This window comes from Dendrobates tinctorius, unplaced genomic scaffold, assembly GCF_039654945.1.
Source record: "Dendrobates tinctorius isolate UK_male_01 unplaced genomic scaffold, ASM3965494v1 ptg000058l, whole genome shotgun sequence".
Lineage (NCBI taxonomy): Eukaryota > Metazoa > Chordata > Amphibia > Anura > Dendrobatidae > Dendrobates > Dendrobates tinctorius.
Window position 1 is genome coordinate 21021784 of NW_027361726.1, and position 19842 is coordinate 21041625.

Sequence of the window (19842 nt, forward strand, 5' to 3'; positions counted from 1 at the left end):
GTGGACTCGGGTGCGGCGGGCAACTTCATTCGGATGGAAGAGGTGGACAAGTTCCGGATTCCTGCCGTCACCCTTGAAGAGGCGTGTGTGATCACCTCGGTGGATGGCAAGCCGTTACCTGTTCCCGTCACCACGGTCACTCTCGAGCTGGAAATGCAGATCGGAGCTCTCCACGGGAGAGAATTGCTTTTTATGTTTTGCCTAATTTGTCTCACGCTCTGTTCCTTGGCCTGCCCTGGCTCAGGTCGCATGAGTCAGTTCTTGCTTGGGCTCCGGGGAAGTCCTCCGCTGGGGTCACTCTTGCCAAGAACGTTGTCTGCTGCCTGCTTTTTTCTTGCCATAATACAAATTCTAACAGTCTATTCAGTAGGACTATCAGCTGTGTATCCACCAGACTTCTGCACAACACAACTGATGGTCCCAACCCCATTTATAAGGCAAGAAATCCCACTTGTTAAACCTGACAGGGCACACCTGTGAAGTGAAAACCATTTTCTGTGACTACCTCTAGAAGCTCATCAAGAGAATGCCAATGTCATGCCTGCGCCGCCGGTACCGAAGCCGCCTGTCAGGTCGGGGCCGGCGTCACCTATCTCACCGGGTCACGCTCTTCCTGCTGCTGTTCCCAGGGTTCCCCCTCGGATCCCCGCTTACTGCTCTGGCAGCCTCGCGACACCCTCAGCCTCCCGTCCTGCAGCCCAGGGGATTCAGCACGAGGGTTCCTCTTCCTGTCCTGCTCCAGGTATGCGCCTTAGGCCGCGGGCGCGTGCCCTTCTTCTCACTTAACCCCATCTGCACCACCCCTGTGGAGCGATCACCAATCAAGCTCCAGCACAGGGTATATCAGGCGGCTCCTCCCTCATGGAGGCGCCTGATTATCGTGTGCCTTCCGTACGGTACTCTTGCCCTGTCTGGTCGCTCCTGACTCCGGTCGCTCTGCCTTGTCTGTCTCACCCGCACCTGAGCCGCCCCTCTTGGTATCAGCTGTCACGGTATTTGACTCCTTCGGGCCTGCTCCTAACGGTCCCTGTATAGGGGTCGGCACCACCTGGCCAGCTCGCCCCAGGAATCCCGGTACCGTGACCAAGAGGGTCCACTCTTGCTACTTATAACAGCCAAGAGTGTGCAAAGCAGTAATCAAAGCAAAAGGTAGCTACATTGAAGAACCTAGAATATAAGACATACAGTGTTTTCAGTTGTTTCACACTTTTTTGTTAATTATATAATTCCACATGTGTTAATTCATAGTTTTGATGCCTTCAGAGTGAATCTACAATTTTCATAGTCATGAAAATAAAGGAAACTCTTTGAATGAGGTGTGTCCAAACTTTTGGTCTGTACTGTATATATCTCCTCTCACAATGGATATAGATCACGCTTGCTAATAGGAGATGTTATCTTTCACCTCATAGGACTTTGTACTTTTTGGCTCTCATATAGAGTATTGCTTAAACAACCACAGTACAATACCTAGGTATGTTAATCCTTTTTTTCAGTCAATAATTTATTCCATTATGTTATCTTGGTCTGCCGGGTGCCTTTTTCCCTACTGTACATGCCAATTTATGTGCTTTACTGTCTAGGATGTTATGGACATCATTTACGGCTACATAAGTGATTTTTCCCAGATATTATATTTTTTGTTGTCATGTATGCACTTTAGTTTTTTTGCTTTAATTATTTTTTGCAGTACTTTGATGAAGGTCAATATGACCGAAACGTCTATATTGTATATTAAAAACTATCTTTCACTGGAATCACAGACTGTGTGTGCCAAGTCTTTGCATCTATATATTACGGATTGGGATCCTACTTGTAGTACCACTACTTCACAGCTGTGCTAACGGCTTTGATTTCAACTTGTACCAGGGACTGTGATACTTCTGTCAGGTCGGAGATGGACTGTGACATGGCAACAGCCCACTCCGGAGGGAGGGGTGTGCTCTCGTCCAGGGCGTTAGGGGGCTCCTGTGGGGCCGACATGGTAGAAGGACTGCAGGACAGGCAGAAGGGGAAGGCTGACCTGATGACCACTTTCATTTGCAGAGAGCAAAGGTGTAATGAATCACAGTAGGCTTATTGGGGCAGAAAGAATACTCTGTAGGGTTGGACATGAGTTAAGCATTGGGATTACTGCTGTGGAGGAGAGGTCAAGAAGATAGAGCAGAGCATACCATATGCCCGCGACGACCAGCAGAAGAAACTTTGGAAGACTGCCCCCCTGTGTGCAGGTATCCGCAGGTCATGCAGAGAGCGCAGGATATGGCAGTATAATATTCAGGACTGCCAGCTGCAGAGGCACAGAAGCTGATGCAGTATCGGCTTGTGTCACCGCATGTCCGTGCATGGTGGTGGGCGTGTGCAATGCTGACCGGTAAAAAATGAAAGTAAGCATCCTATTGGCTGACACGCCGGGGTGTGAATAGCCAGAAAGATTTTCCGGTCGGTGAAAACGAAAGTCCCCCTCCGATTGACTGACTCGCCAGGGACGTGAACAGCCAGGAAAGTGAAAGCTCCATGATAGGAGCGAAAAAATGCGCCGAATAAGCGCGCCCTGCCGGAGGGTGTGGCCAGACTGAGCAAGAAGAGGAGGAAGAGAGGAAACCTCCTATTGGATAAAAAGAGTGCGAAATTCAAACACGCGACAGTAACTGGCCATAGAAAGCCAGGAAGAAGTGCGGCCAGCAAAAGGAGGGGGTGTTCCCGCAAGCACTGAGACCGGCCATGTGGAAAAATGGCCGCAGCTGTGCCGGCTTGTCCCCTCTAGTAACTCCGCTATGTCCCATGTGAGATGAAGGGATAGTGTTCCCGGTGTTAACGCCTGCAGCTGCAGAGGGAAAGGAAGGAGACATACCTGTGCGGTGAGTGCCCGGTCCCTCTGCAGCAATGAGGATAACTTCAGGAGCCTCGGGTGGGTGAGGGTCACTGGAATCAGGGATCCTCCTTCTCGCACCGTCTCCAGACATTGCAGAAGACGGCGTCAACCCCTTACAAGAAGGGGGAAGACCACCACTGGTGACCACCGTCTTTCTCCCATCCCTCTCTGAACAGAGGGGTGTGGTGGGAAAAAAAAAGGCAAGGATCGGCCATCGGGAGTCACGCTGAAACGCCCATGAAGGTGGCAGGGGATTAGGTCCTGCCTTGCGGGTCCAAGAGTGGGCGATGTGGGTGACACCACACTGCTCTCTTGGTCGCATGTGGGAAAAAAGAGAAAGGAATCTGAAAAACAAAGGGAAAACATTAATAAAAACACAACAGGAAACCTGAAAAGGAAAATTGCGGATCTGGTCCGTCTCCTACAGACACTAAACTTAAACTGAGGTGCTTTGTGCCACTCAGTTGGTGTATAATGCTGGGGAGGAGCTAATTTCCTTTTTTTTTACCTAGTATCAGCCTCCTAGCGACAGCAGCATACACCCATGGTTACCTGTGTCTCTCAATGAAGCGAGAAAGAAATCAAATCAGACATATTACTGAAATTACAAGGCTATACTTGGGTAACACACAGGGGCCTCGTACCTGAAGGATGGTGTAGATCAATTTCAGGGTAACAGGAAGTTGCTGGTAACAGAATTTTTGGTCGGTGTCATTTTTGACAGCTGAAATGGAAGCACAACTTGCTGAAGAGCAGATGAACTGTTTTCACTGCAGAGAACTGTGGGTTAAGTTTAATGAAACGGTGACACAGAAGTAACCAAATAAGTGATTTCTTCTTCACCCCCCCCCCCATTATGAAGGTATTATGTATAGTCATGTACCAGTGTATTTCAGGGCTGCACAGGCGTCGTATTGATGCGTCACTTAAAGTACAGACACAATGTTCTGCCGCTCTGTGCACGGATCCCTTATCGCGGATGGATGCAGGAGTTGCATCTGCCATTACAATTCTAATCCCATAGTAAACAATATGGTGATGTCCATATATGAGCAGCTAAATGCTGCAGATGTGTGTTGTGTGTGTGCATTAGTGACGCTGTATATTGGGTATCACACCTGTGTTGGACGGGTCTGCAGTCTCCGTGTGCGTTCCTGGATTATCTCCAAGCTTATTTGATGGATTCACTTCTTCTCCTCCTTCATTCTCGATGATAAATTCGGCTCTTGAGAACAGAAGACTGTCTTCTAGACTGTCTGTTGGCTCCTAAGAAAAATATGAGCCCTCGTTAGAGGTTTACAAACCATTTATAATGCAGCATTTCTTACAGACTTGGTTTCTGCGGTGTGGCTCATAAATCTGACAGAATCCTCTCCCGGGATAATCTTCATGGCTGCTTCTTATATGAGATGTGATCTATGGGCTTGCCTGTTCCTCGTCTCTGACACGTCCATCAATCCCCTGATAATATGGAGCCATTTATCATAAAACTTGCTGAAACACAGATACGGGATCCGGTGTGGAAACCTAGAATTCAGCCCATCAATCAGCTCCATCTTAATACAGGCACTGCATTACCAATCCTGCTGAGCTGTCATGTAAGCGAGACTATCCCCTGAACACCATCAGCTCCACATTTCTCAAAGTGACAGCAAGAAGCACAAAGAGATTACAGGAGCGAGGGCTGGAGAGAGAAAACCTCAAGTCTGGAAATCATCCCTGTCTCCCGAACTCCTACTATATATCCCTACTTACTACATCAGAGGTCATCTCATGGTCTTAAAAAAGTTTTTTCCTGGAGTCTGAAATTAGAAAGTTTCAGACCTCTGTTCTATCACTCCCCTCTGCTTTAGTCCTGGATCACACATGCAAGAAACACGGCCGAGTCTCACATGTTAATACCCGGAACTTGGGAGCGGAGCATGCGGCCCCACACGCTCCGATCCGAGTGCCGGCGGCAGTGCCTGGTATTAACATGCGAGACTCGGCTGTGCATCTCGCATGTGTGATCCTGGCCTTATACTGCATCTCTGCTCTATAAGGACACAGCTATTATCAGTGAAAACATCTTAGATGTCTCACCTATTGAAATCTGCAACCTATTATACAGTTGTGCTCAAAAGTTTACATACCCCGGCCGGCAGAATTTTTGCTTTCTTGGCCTTTTTTCAGAGAATATGAATGATAACACCAAAACTTTTTCTCCACTCATGGTTAGTAGTTGGGTGAAGCCATTAATTGTCAAACTACTGTGTTTTCTCTTTTTAAATCAAAATGACAACCCAAGACATCCAAATGACCCTGAAGTTTACATACCCTGGTGATTTTGGCCTGATAACATGCACAGACGTTGACACAAATAGGTTTGAATGGCTACTAAAGGTAACATCCTCGCCTGTGACCTGTTTGCTTGTAATCAGTGTGTGTGCATAAAAGCTGAGTGAGTTCCTGGGATCCAAACAGACTCTTGCATCTTTCATACAGCCACTGACGTTTCTGTATTGTGAGTCATGGGGAAAGCAAAAGAATTGTTAACAGATCTATGGGAAAAGGAAGTTGAACTGTATAAAACAGGAAAGGGATACAAAAAGATATCCAAGGAATTGAAAATGCCAGTCAGCAGCGTTCAAACTGTGATTTATAAATGGAAAATCAAGGGCTCTTTAGAAACAAAATCACGGTTATGTAGGCCAAAAATTTAGTCCACAACTGCCAGAAAAAATGTTTGGGATGAAAAGAAAAACACACAAACATCAGCTGAAATACTGGACTGTTGTGAACACTTTTGACCTTACTTCTGAGTTTGGGCTCCCTCTGGTGGTTGCTGCGGGTAATGGAGCTGGTCGGGTTGAGAGAAGTCAATCACCTGAAGAGGATGATTGGAGGTCAGGTGTTACAGACTGGGAAGATTTAAGTCAGCAAGCTTCCCTCAGTTGTTGCTGGTGATTTGGTTTTCTTCCTGTGCATTTTGAAGTCCACTTGCCCCCTGCTTGGTCCTGCATCGTTCAGATAAGTTATTTGTTTGCTGGAATCTTTTTGCATTTGATCCAGTTTTTGCCTTTCTCTACTTTCTGCTTTGCTGTGTGGGTTCAGCATTGTTCCCTGCTGGGACCAGTGCTGGACCCCGTTCCATATGCCACAGCTTATGTCAGTCTGTTCAGTATTGCTAGTCCCCTGTTATATCGGTATCTTTTGTTTTCCTTTCAGTTCACACCAAAATTCTGATCTAGTGGGGGAGAGGTCGTGTGACCTCAGTATTTTTGCATATCAGATGTGTTGGATTTTTCTTAGGGTTTTTTGCGTGATTGCAGACAGTATCTTTCCTGTCCTGTTCTATCTAGACAGTTTGGGCCCCATCATTTGCTTACTCTATTTTCTGCCTGTGTTTGTGCTTCATCTTGTCTCACAGGCAATATATGTTTGGGGGCTGTCTATTCCTTTGGGGTTCTACTCCGGGGCAGTTTATCTTTCCCCTTTCTTGCTTTAGGCTTAGTTAACTCTTTGGCTGTGCCGAGGCGTCTAGGGCATCGTAGGTACATCCCACGGCTAATTCTAGTTGTGTTGTTAGTTTTAGAGGTCTGCAATCCGCTTAGTTACCAAGCTTTCTGGTTTTCTGGTTGCATAGCTTATTCCCCGGCTATCCTCCTCGGTGACCTAATCATAACACTGGACGCTCTGAAAACTAGCAGTATGGCTGTTTCAAGATGTACAATAAAAAGGCACTTGAAGAAAAATTGGCTGCATGGTCGAGTCGCCAGAAGAAAGCCATTACTGCGCAAATGCAACAAAGTATCTCGCCTACAATACGCAAAACAGCACAGAGACAAGCCTTAAAACTTATGGAATAAGGTAATTTGGAGTGATGAGAACAAAATTGAACTTTTTGACCACAACCATAAATGTTACATTTGGAAAGAGGTCAACAAGGCCTATGACGAAAAGAACACCATTCCTACTATAAAGCACGGAGGTGGATCGCTGATGTTTTGGGGATGTGTGAGCTGCAAAGGAACAGGAAACTTGGTCAAAGTTGAAGAAAAGATGGATGCAGCACATTATCAGCAAATACTGGAGGCAAATTTGCAATCATCGGCATGGGACGTACTTGGACGTTCCATTTGAGAAAATAAAGAACCTCGTCCACAACTACCACAAAAGATTTCAAGCTGTCATTGAGGTTAGAGGGGGTAATACACGGTATTAAGAAATGGGGTACCGTATGTGAACATTTGATCAGAATCATTTGGATGTTTTGAATTGTCATTACGATTTAAAAAGAGAAAAAAACAGTAGTTTGACAATAAATTGCTTCACCCAACCTCTAACCATGAGTGGAGAAAAAGTTTTGGTGTTAACATTCATATTATCTGGAAAAAAGGCCAAGAAAGCAAAAATTCTGCCCTGATATGTAAACTTTTGAGCACAACTGTAGGTGGACAAGGCTACTATCAAGTCCCTTTTCTATGCATTACACTGTAGCCCAAAAACTCTGGGGCCCCACTTCGGCATAGGACTGGAGGCCTTTGTACAGGAGATCTATACAAAACACTTATTGTATTTTCATCGGTAGCTGCTGCCCGTCTGGAATCTACCTCCATTCTTATTAAAGGCTCAAGCTGCTGCTCTGTCACTTCACCATGCTTTATACTGCAGCCCTGCTTGTTCAGACTGGCTGCTATATATTATTACAAGTCAGTGCATGGAAAACTGCTTTCTTTTTTTACAGAAAACACAAAAAAAAGAGGTCCATAGACCGAGGGCAGGGGCCTGATAAACACCTCCTCATGCCTAGAAAAGTGGAGAGTGGGGAAACAATCAATAAGCAGGACCCTCACCACCAGTCGGATTTCCTCCTTAGGGGCCAATCGCTCAAGCAGCTCACAGGCCATCTGGTAGCAGAGGATGCTGGACTGGCACAGGCTGCACTCCACGGCTTTCTCATCTTTCTGGCAGGTGTGAGATCCGCCCCAAGGAGCCTGGAAGACGTTATTAATGATGGAAATGATGTCCTTGGACAGACTGTTCTCCAGCCCCAGAGTGATGCCATCATCCTGCAGCTCCATCTGAAAAAGAGCAAATATCCAGAAACTTCCATATTAATGATCTGACTACATATTATGGCCAGGGCTGGTGGAGACTCATCAACTAATCAGTGTCAATGTGAGCTTCTCTGTTAGGTATCTGTAGCTGCCATTCTCATTTGTGAGGATTACTTTTTAACTATTAGACCCCCAAAATGCAATATCCCACCTCTACACAGTCCGGCAATAGTCTCCTGCTCCCCAACGGCAGTTTCCTGCATGTTCACGCCTTGTTAGCAGCCTTTGTCATATCCTGGCCTCAGTCGTCTGCCCAGTTGCATTTACCTCTTTTTGTTGGGATTCTCTCTGATGCTGAACTTGGCTAAAGATCAAACCTGTTACTTCTAACATTCATTGCCCCCCTTCCTGTTATCAGACCTCAGCTATTCTCACATGCTCATCTGTATTACTGATAATTGGACAGATGCCCATGGCGGTCTCAAAAACTAAACCCACGGCAGTCTCCACAACTAAATATGGGGCACTTCCTACCATTGAACCCAGATCATGCCTCATGACTAAACCCATGGCAGGCAGCAGAACTAAACTCATGGCAGCTGGTACAGCTAACCCCATGTCGATCCCCATCAAATAAGCATTTAGCAAGAAACAAGTAAGCCAATAGAAGTCTCTACAACCAAGAAAATTGTGGTTGTGACAGAGAAGATCAGGACAGTCCCTACAACTAAACCAATGAAATTCATCATAAGTAAACCATGGCATTTGCTACAACTAGAAAACAAAAGGAAAAAGAAACCCCTTTAAAAATTAACTTTTAATGGTATATAATAAAAGAATGCCAAAAAGACAACCTATTATATAAAAATGGGCGCATTAGGGACAGGGTTAGTCCAAAAACAATCTGGGATGAAAAACTTTTAATGGTATATAATAAAAGAATGCCAAAAAGACAACCTATTATATAAAAATGGGCGCATTAGGGACAGGGTTAGTCCAAAAACAATCTGGGATGAAAAAAGTATGATTAACCATATACGCCTGGGATTTGGCACAAGTAGGTTACACAACAAGGAAAAGGTCTGGGAAGGATAGAATGTGTATTACCCTATCTGACCCTTCCTATCAGCGGAGGTTGGAACCCAATATGTGCACCAAGTGGTGCCCCCATTCCACGTTGGCTATCCCTCCCTGAATATCAACAGAACTCCCTCAAAAAGCCACCACCAACACCCAAATAAAGTGCTTTAGTGCAAAAATAATTGTATAATGCTGCATGTCTCAATAGCAGAGAGCCGTGCAGGGATATGGCTCAATGTACCAAACCAATAATCTCTATGTGAGTATGTTGTAGGCTTCCTTGCATGAGATAGTTAATGTGCAAAGAAGATGTTTTTTTATTGTAGCCTCAACAGATGTGTACAGGGAGGCAAAAAAAGCCTAAGGGTCCAATAGAGAATAATTTAAGGACAATCAAATTGGTAAAGAGGTCATGAAATAAGCACCAGTCACAGATAAATGTGCATGGAGCTAGAGACACAGCATGTATGGGGGCCTGTTCGGATGAGGATCTGAGCGGTAGCAGGCAGCGCAAGATCCGTGCTTCCATGGACTAACAGCGGCTCACAGCAGCAGATAACAGCGGGGAAACCCTCTCAGAATGCTCACCGCAGCCTCAGGTACACTCCAGTTGGCGATGGGGAGCGTCACCAGGAGCAGGGGAGCAGCGCCGGGCAGGATCACGGTCTTTGAATCGGCGCCCGGGAAAATCCAAGGTGGCCGCCACAGTGCTCATCATGCGGCCACCGGCAGTGTGGAGCGCACTGGGGGGGGTCTGATCTCCTGACGCCGGGTCAGACCTCCCCAGAGAGGTGCATCAGCGGTATGGAGAAGGCACAAGGGGAGACGAGCAGATCACCATGCAGGAGCCCAGGAAAATCATCAGGCAACAAACCGCAAGTACATCATGTGTTAGGGTCGGCGGAACGCACCAGATATAAATAATGGAAGGCGCGTTCGCCGCCCGGGGTCCACCGTGCGGTAGATGACAAGACCGCTGCTGGACAATGGCAGATACGCTAGAAGTGCGAAACAGCGCTCGGGTTAACGTCACCCGAGAGCCTGAGAGCGGACTCTGTTTAGTCACAGAGATGCCAAAGTATGAACTAGACGTAAAGGCTGAACCTGTTAGCTGCACAGGTCAGCCGGCGTGTGGCGTCGCAGCTGCGAACACCAAAAGCTGCTACTACTGCAGCGCGGCCGTAACTGAAGCCGCTAAGCGACGATGCCGGAGGAGCCGGGCACCGACGGACGCTAGTGTAGGTGAGGAAGGCTCAGTGGCGTGTAGCCTGCCACAATCTGGAGCTGACTAACCCAACATACTGTCACCATTCGTAATATCCGAGGGAAGGGGTTTCATAATAAGTCAGACACCAGTCCATGCATCCATCACCATACACACACAGCATAATATGCTACACTAGCGCATGGCCGAGCCGCCATGCAGGCTTTTTATAGCCATGCGCTTCCGGGACCTTCCAGTACTATAGGAAGGACCAATCAGATCCGACATAGGACCTTCACATGTGACCCCTGCTCTCCACTGAGAGGACAAGTTGCGGGCATGCCCAGTCGCACGGCGCGAGGACTTAGCCTCTAGAGCAGTTCCCTGCAAAGCAGGTTGCGTTATCATTGCTGCACCAGAGGTGGCAGCAACATCCAGGCTCACAGAACGAGTCTGCGGGGAATGCCTGGTTCGCCTAGATTGCTGAGCAGGAGTCCGAGCGGTCGGAGGAGAATGGGAGACCGCAGGATGTCTGGCTCTGGATTCGTGCAGTGCCAGGAATCCGACGCCTAACATTACCCCCCCCCCAGGGCCCCCCCCCTGCTGAGCCTCACTGCGCTCAAAGGCCGCGATCAGGAGCGGTGCGTGAATATTTTCCACCGGCTCCCAGGTCCGAGCCTCGGGCCCATGACCCTTCCAGTCCACCAAATAAAATTTTTTGCCACGGACAAACCTGCGCCCCACGATGGCGTTAACCTCAAACTCATCAGACGATAAGTCTGATGACCCGGCAGATGACTCAGAAAACCGGACCATGTGAACTGGTTTGAGGAGGGACACATGGAACACGTCCGAAATGGCCAAATGTGGAGGTAGAGCCAGGCGGTAGACCACCGAGCTAAGTCGCTCGAGGACCTTGAATGGTCCAATGTATCGCGGTGCGAACTTGGGAGACTCAACCCGCAGTTTAATGTTTCGGGTGGAGAGCCATACCATGTCGCCAGTGGAGAAGCTTGGCGCAGGCCGCCGATGCATATCGGCGGACGCCCTCATCCTTTCTTTAGATGCCCGGATAGCATCCTGAGTGCGATCCCAAATGTCCCGGGCCTCCACTGCCCAGTCTGCCACCCTGGAGTCAGTGGAGGACACTGGCATCGGGACAGGGACACGTGGATGTTGGCCATAGTTTAGGAGAAAGGGCGTCTGACCAGTGGAATCAGCCACCGCATTGTTTAGGGCAAATTCTGCCCAAGGTAGCAAGGATGCCCAGTCATCCTGCCTGGCAGAGACAAAATGTCGTAAATAGGTGACCAAGGTCTGATTGGCTCTCTCGACCAAGCCATTCGTCTCGGGATGGTAAGCGGAGGATAGATTTAGCACGATGCTGAGTAAACTGCAGAGCTCCCTCCAAAACCGAGACGCAAACTGGGGACCACGGTCACTCACGATTTTGTCCGGCATGCCATGTAGACGGAATACGTGTTTAATGAACAAGGTGGCCAGACCTCGAGCGGAAGGCAGGCGTGCGAGTGGCACCAGATGCACCATTTTGGAAAAATGGTCGGTGACCACCCAGATGACCGTACTGCCACCAGACTTGGGCAGGCCAACTATGAAGTCCATGCCAACCATCTCCCATGGTCTATCCACCACTGGCAGGGGAAACAACAGCCCCGCCGGCCTCTGTCTAGAGGGTCTGTTCCGAGCACACGAAACACATGCCTGCACGTACTCCTTGACATCTCGAGCCATATGTGGCCACCAATATGACCTTGCCAGGAGTTCGGCGGTCCGTTTTTTACCAAAATGGCCACCCACTCTGGAGGCATGTGCCCAGGCGAGGACCTCCGACCGTAGCTGAGGAGGCACCAAGGTCTTGCCCGGTGGTACCGACTCGAGCGCAACTGGAGCCACGGTCGTAAAACTCTCCGGCGGGAGAATTAACCGAGGCTCAGCTTCTCCTTCCTCCGCTGAGACCACTGAACGTGAGAGAGCATCCGCACGGACGTTCTTCTCTCCAGAGAGGTAGTGGAGGGTGAAGCGGAATCGTGAGAAGAAGAGCGACCACCTGGCCTGACGGGAATTCAGGCGTTGGGCCGTCTGTAGATAGACCAGGTTTTTATGGTCCGTATATACCAGAAAGGGAAACCGGGCTCCCTCCAGGAGATGTCTCCATTCAGAAAAAGCCAACTTCATGGCTAGCAGCTCCCTGTCGCCGATGGAGTAATTTTTCTCCGCCGGTGAGAAGGTCTTGGAATAGAAGAAGCAGGGGTGCTTCCGACCTTGAGCATCCTTTTGATAAAGGACTGCTCCTGCACCGACGGAAGAAGCGTCTACCTCAAGGATAAACGGCTTATCCACATCGGGACGATGTAATATGGGAGCGCCAGCAAAATGTGATTTTATAGCCGAGAAGGCCTTGGAGACGTGTTCTGACCAAGCATTGGGGTTAGCTCCTTTCTTGGTGAGAGCAACCAAAGGAGCCACCAGTGTGGAAAAGTGTGGTATGAACTGGCGGTAGTAATTCACGAACCCCAAAAAGCGCTGCACCGCTTTGAGGGAATGGGGTTCCTGCCAGTCCATAACCGCTTGTAGTTTGGCCGGATCCATGGCCAGCCCCTGGGCCGAGATGATATAGCCCAGGAACGGCAAGGACTCCTGCTCAAACTGGCACTTCTCCAGCTTGGCAAATAACGAGTTCGCCCGCAGACGGTCAAAGACCCTGCAGACGTCTCTCCGGTGGGTGGTCAAATCTGGCGAAAAGATGAGTATGTCATCCAGATAGACCACCACCGAGGTAGAGAGCATGTCGCGGAAGACGTCGTTGACAAAATCTTGGAAGACAGCTGGGGCATTACAAAGGCCAAAGGGCATAACCAGGTATTCGTAATGGCCATCCCTGGTATTAAAAGCTGTCTTCCATTCGTCTCCTTCGCGAATGCGGATCAGGTTGTATGCACCCCGCAGATCTAGTTTAGTAAAGATCCGGGCCCCCCGCAACCTGTCAAATAACTCCGAGATCAACGGTAGGGGGTATTTGTTTTTAACCGTGATAGCATTGAGACCTCGGTAGTCGATGCAGGGGCGTAGCTCTCCGTTCTTCTTCTGTACGAAGAAGAACCCGGCACCAGCCGGTGACACCGATTTTCTGATGAAACCCCTAGCCAGGTTCTCCCGGATATACTGGGACATAGCCTCCGTCTCAGGGAGTGATAAAGGGTAAACACAGCCTCGGGGAGGCTCTGTGCCTGGCAGGAGATCAATCGGGCAATCATAGGAACGGTGCGGTGGGAGCGTCTCCGCAGACTTCTTAGAGAAGACGTCCGCGTAATGGTGGTAGGGTTTGGGGAGCGAGGAGAGATCCGCAGGCACTTCTGTGGAAGCCACCTGAACGCTGCCCCTCAGGCACCTTCCCTCACAGTCCTTGCCCCAGCCCAGTATCCTCCCTGAAGCCCAGTCAATATGCGGGCAGTTGCAACGAAGCCAGGGAACTCCGAGGAGCACCTGATCGATGCCATTGGGCATAATTAGCAGGGACAGAGTCTCCCGATGTGAGGGTGAAATAGAGAGTCCGAGTGGGGCTGTCTGATGGGTCACCTGAGATGGTAACGGTGCCCCATTTACCACCCTGATGGTCAGAGGTTGGGGGAGTATCACCAGAGGGATAGCGTGTCTCTGGGCAAAAGTCGAGGACATAAAGTTCCCCTCGGCCCCGGAATCCAGGGTGACCTCTGCCTCCCAGGAGGAGGACCCACTATCTAATGTACCCCGGAACACCGGTTTGGGTGAAAAGGGTCCCACCTTGGATTGCCCACCACCTACGGCCACTGAACGTGGTCGTCTTTTCTGCCGCTGAGGGCATGTGCCAGCCGAGTGGCCCAACTGTCGGCACTGATAACAGCGCACAGAGGTTCGCATCGGACGCAACTTAGTGCCGGTGCGAGACACCTCCATAGGCTCAGAGGAGAGGTGCTCCTGTGCGGGAAATTTCAGTGGCTCAGAAAAGGTGGGAGCCAAATTAACCCTACGTTTGGATTGCGCTCGTTCCAACCCGCGCTCCGTGTAGCGGAGATCAATGCGGGTGGAAACGGCGATCAACTCCTCCAAACTGGTGGGAATCTCCCTAGTAGCTAGAGCATCTTTTACGTGCTCAGCCAGGCCTCTCCAAAACACCGGGACCAACACTTTGTCCGGCCACTCTAACTCGGAAGCCAGTGTCCGAAACTGGACAGCATGATGGCTAACCGAAAGTGACCCTTGTGTTAAAGATAACAGTTGGAGAGCCGTATCGTGGGTGACCCGTGGTCCCAAGAAGACTTGCTTCAGAGCCGCGAGGAACTGAGCAGCCCCCTGTACCACGGGATCACCACGTTCCCACAATGGCGTGGCCCACTGTAATGCCCGGCCAGACAACAGAGAGACAATAAATCCCACCTTAGCACGCTCCGTAGGGAACCGTGCAGCCAGCAACTCCAGCTGGATGGAGCACTGACTAACGAATCCCCTACAGGAGGCACTATCACCCGAAAACTTATCGGGGAGCGGGAGGCGAGACATTGTCGGCAGGGGCAAAAGTGTGGGCGCACGTGAGACAGCCTCAGCGACTGTCTGAGCAGCAGCTAGTGCAGCATTCGCAGCTGAGTTGGTGCTCTCAATAGCCGCCAACCTGCTCTCCAGCTGCCGAATGTAGCGCTGCAGCTGCTGCACGTCTGCCATTGCCAGCCAGACCCTGGCGCTAGTGTAATGTTAGGGTCGGCGGAACGCACCAGATATAAATAATGGAAGGCGCGTTCACCGCCCGGGGTCCACCGTGCGGTAGATGACAAGACCGCTGCTGGACAATGGCAGATACGCTAGAAGTGCGAAACAGCGCTCGGGTTAACGTCACCCGAGAGCCTGAGAGCAGACTCTGTTTAGTCACAGAGACGCCAAAGTATGAACTAGACGTAAAGGCTGAACCTGTTAGCTGCACAGGTCAGCCGGCGTGTGGCGTCGCAGCTGCGAACACCAAAAGCTGCTACTACTGCAGCGCGGCCGTAACTGAAGCCGCTAAGCGACGATGCCGGAGGAGCCGGGCACCGACGGACGCTAGTGTAGGTGAGGAAGGCTCAGTGGCGTGTAGCCTGCCACAATCTGGAGCTGACTAACCCAACATACTGTCACCATTCGTAATATCCGAGGGAAGGGGTTTCATAATAAGTCAGACACCAGTCCATGCATCCATCACCATACACACACAGCATAATATGCTACACTAGCGCATGGCCGAGCCGCCATGCAGGCTTTTTATAGCCATGCGCTTCCGGGACCTTCCAGTACTATAGGAAGGACCAATCAGATCCGACATAGGACCTTCACATGTGACCCCTGCTCTCCACTGAGAGGACAAGTTGCGGGCATGCCCAGTCGCACGGCGCGAGGACTTAGCCTCTAGAGCAGTTCCCTGCAAAGCAGGTTGTGTTATCATTGCTGCACTAGAGGTGGCAGCAACATCCAGGCTCACAGAACGAGTCTGCGGGGAATGCCTGGTTCGCCGAGATTGCTGAGCAGGAGTCCGAGCGGTCGGAGGAGAATGGGAGACCGCAGGATGTCTGGCTCTGGATTCCTGCAGTGCAGTGCCAGGAATCCGACGCCTAACATCGTGTTCCAAATTATTATGCAAATTGTTTTTAAGTGTCATAGCGTGTTTATATTTTTCAATGAAACCCATTGACGGTATTGTGTCTCAGGGTTCTTTGGATCACTGAAATAAATCTCAGATACCTGTGATAATTAGTTTGCCATGTGAGCCAAATAAAAGGAAAACTGGATGTTCCACACTATTGAGCAGGCCACAGTTTTCACGTAACATGGGAAAGAAAAAGGATCTCTCTGCTGCCGAAAAGCACCAAATATTGCAATGCCTTGGTGAAGGGATGAAAACATTAGATATTTCCCGAAAACTTAAGCGTGATCATCGTACTGTTAAGAGATTTGTGGCTTATTCTGAGCACAGACGTGTTCGTGCTGATAAAGGCAGAATGAGGAAGGTTATGCCAGGCAAGTTCATCGGATTAAGAGAGCGGCTGCTAAAAAGACATTACAAACCAGCAAACAGATATTTGAAGCTGCTGGTGCCTCTGGAGTCCCTCGAACCTCAAGGTGTAGGATCCTTCAAAGGCTTGCTGTGCTGCATAAACCTACTATTCGGCCACCCCTAAACAGTGCTCACAAGCAGAAACGGTTGCAGTGGGCCCAGACATACATGAAGACTAATTTTCAAACAGTCTTGTTTACTGATGAGTGTTGAGCAACCCTGGATGGTCCAGATGGATGGAGTAGTGGATGGCCACCATGTCCCAACAAGGTTGCGATGTAAGTAAGGAGGTGGAGGAGTCATGTTTTGGGCTGGAATCATGGGGAAACAACTGGTAGGGCCCTTTAAGGTTCCTGAAGGTGTGAAAATGACCTCTGCAAAGTATATAGAGTTTCTGACTGACAACTTTCTTCCATGGTATAAAAAGCAGAAACGTGCCTTCAGGAGCAAAATCATCTTCATGCATGACAATGCACCATCTCATGCTGCAAAGAATACCTCTAAGTCATTGGCTGCTATGGGCATGAAAGGAGATAAACTCATGGTGTGGCCACCATCTTCCCCTGACCTCAACCCTATAGCAAACCTTTGGAGTATCATCAAGCAAAAGATCTAGGAGGGTGGGAGGCAGTTCACATCAAAACAGCAGCTCGCGAGCGTGACGTCATCGCAGGTCTTTCGCACAAAGCATTACTGGGACCAGAAGATGCTGGGGGCCGTCGGAAGGTGAGAATAACAATATTTTTTATTTTTTTTATTATTTTTTACAACCTGTCAATCAGTTTTCCAAGCGATGCTACAGATCGCTTGGAAAACGCTAGCATTCTGTAAGCTACTTACGCTGGCAAAATGCTAGTTTTTCGCGGGAATTCCGCATGCGGATTTCCCGCAAATTTCCTGCGGCAGGGAATTGCGGAATTGCTGCAGAAATTTCCGAGGCAATTCCACACATGTGCAAATAGCCTAAATGTCCCCATCCGCACTCCAAATCTCCCAACACACACTAAATGCCCCCATCCCCACTCCAAATCCCTCCCCCCCATGCACTGAATTTTCGGTGTCTTCAGCTCCACTGGATCACTTACCACCAGTGTGCGCCTCTGCAGGGCAGCGAGTGACGTCGGCAGCGTGATCACATGATCTGATCACGCTGATGATGTCAGACAGAGCTTCAATTTTACTTGCGCCTTCAGATGCAAGTACAATTGAATACTGGGAGCCGGCGCACTGCAGCTTCTTTGTGCAGAGAACGGCCGACTCACAGTCCAGGGGGTGGTAGAATGCTGCCGCCGAGGGAGACACTGCGGACCGCTGCATTAGGCAACCCAACTGCGCCCACCATGACGGCTGCGCCCGGTACACATGTACCGGCTGTTACCCCTTAGATACCCCGTAGATACTGTACGCCTCTGGTCATTTGTATATGGTTCTTCACATTTCCAGCATTAATGTAAAAGGATTGAATAGTCCATTCAATAGATTCCTTCTATGGAAAGAAACCCAATCCCTAAAAGTCGATGTATTATGTATTCAGGAAACCCACCTAAATAGCACTGACGCCCACAGATTGCAGAATAGAAATTTCCCACATGTATTTTATTCCCATGCAATTGATAAAAAAGAGGAGTAGTAATTGCGATAAAGAATACAGTCGCCTTCCAGCTATCCAGCTAATCACCAGTGTAGTGGACGATGAGGGCAAATACGTCATCCTAGTCTACACCATAAATAAGAAGACCTACACAATTGTCTCTATTTACGCCTAACTCCAAGCAGATTCTATTCCTTAAAGACATCCTGGCGGTAGTAGCAAAGGTTAAAAAAAGGTGCTCTTTTAGTCTGAGGGGACTTTATATCACCACTTGCCCCAACATTGACATATCGATACCCCCTCAAAAGAAATAAAAAAGGGAGTGTGGAAACCACAAACATGACAAAAAAGTCCATTTGCATTAAAAATATAGTATTTTATTGAAAATGTTAACGACAAAGACAGTGTACATATAGTGCAACCACTAGGCACAAACGTGCAGCTATAAATGAGAGGCGCCCTAACCCATGGAGCCAAAATGGAATACCGTATATACTCATGTATAAGCCGACCCATGTATAAGCCGACCCCCCAAATTTTGCCACAAAAAACTGGGAAAACTTATTGACTCATGTATAAGCCAAAGGTGGTACTGCACAAGGGTTAATGGTGGTCCAAAAAGATGCTCCATAGATAAAACCCCCCATACAGTGCTGCACAAGGGTTAATGGTGGCCCAATAAGATGCTCCATAGATATATACCCCCCATAAAATGCTGCACAAGGGTTAACGGTGGCCCAAGAAGATGCTCCAAGGATAAATACCCCCCATATATTGCTGCACAAGGGTTAATGGTGGCCCAACAAGATGCTACATACATAATTACCCCCATAATATGCTGCACAAGGGTTAATGGTGGCCCAACATGATGCTCCATTCATAACTACCCCTCATAATATGCTGAACAAGGGTTAATGGTGGCCAAGAAGATGCTCCATACATAAATACCAACCATATATTGCACAAGGGTTAATGGTGGCCCAAGAAGATGCTCCAAGGATAAATACACCCCCATATATTGCTGCACAAGGGTTAATGGTGACCCAACAAGATGCTACATACATAATTACCCCCCATAATATGCTGCACAAGGGTTAATGGTGGCCCAACAAGATGCTCCATACATACCTACCCCCCCATAATATGCTGCACAAGGGTTAATGGTGGCCCAACAAGATGCTCAATAAATACCCTCCATATATTGCACAAGGGTTAATGGCAAGATGCTCCATATATAAATACCCTCCATAATATGCTGCACAAGGGTTAATGGTGGCCAAGAAGATGCTCCATAAATAAATATCCTCCATATATTGCACAAGGGTTAATGGTGGCCCAAGATGCTCCAAATATAAATACTCCCCATAATATGCTGCACAAGGGTTAATGGTGGCCAAGAAGATGCTCCATACATAAATACAATCATAATATGCTGCACAAGCGTTAATGGTGGCCAAGAAGATGCTCCATACATAAATTCCCTCCATATATTGCACAAGGTTTAATGGTGGCCCAAGATGCTCCATACATAAATAACCCCCCATAATATGCTGCACAAGGGTTAATGGTGGCCAAGAAAATGCTCCTTACATAAATACCCTCCATATATTGCACAAGGGTTAATGGGGGCCCAAGATGCTCCATTTATAAATAACCCCCCATAATATGCTGCACAAGGGTTAATGGTGCCCCAAGATGCTCCATACATAAATGCAGTTAGGTCCATATATATTTGGACAGAGACAACATTTTTCTAATTTTGGTTCTAGACATTACCACGATGAATTTTAAACAAAACAATTCAGATGCAGTTGAAGTTCAGACTTTCAGCTTTCATTTGAGGGTATCCACATTAAAATTGGATGAAGGGTTTAGGAGTTTCAGCTCCTTATCATGTGATACCCTCAAATGAAAGCTGAAAGTCTGAACTTCAACTGCATCTGAATTGTTTTGTTTAAAATTCATCGTGGTAATGTC

At 48.6% G+C, this 19842-nt stretch overlaps 1 protein-coding gene across 1 annotated transcript in view; it reads right to left on the reverse strand.

Moving 5' to 3' along the window:
- The window catches only part of UNC79 (unc-79 homolog, NALCN channel complex subunit), a 191532-nt gene that overhangs the window by 70222 nt on the left and 101468 nt on the right, over positions 1–19842 (reverse strand). The window contains exons 19-21 of the mRNA XM_073578106.1: positions 7711–7938; positions 3994–4141; positions 3520–3599 (exon numbers count right to left, since the gene is read on the reverse strand). Coding sequence (XP_073434207.1) covers positions 3520–3599; positions 3994–4141; positions 7711–7938 — 456 coding nt within the window. The remainder of the gene's footprint in view (positions 1–3519; positions 3600–3993; positions 4142–7710; positions 7939–19842) is intronic.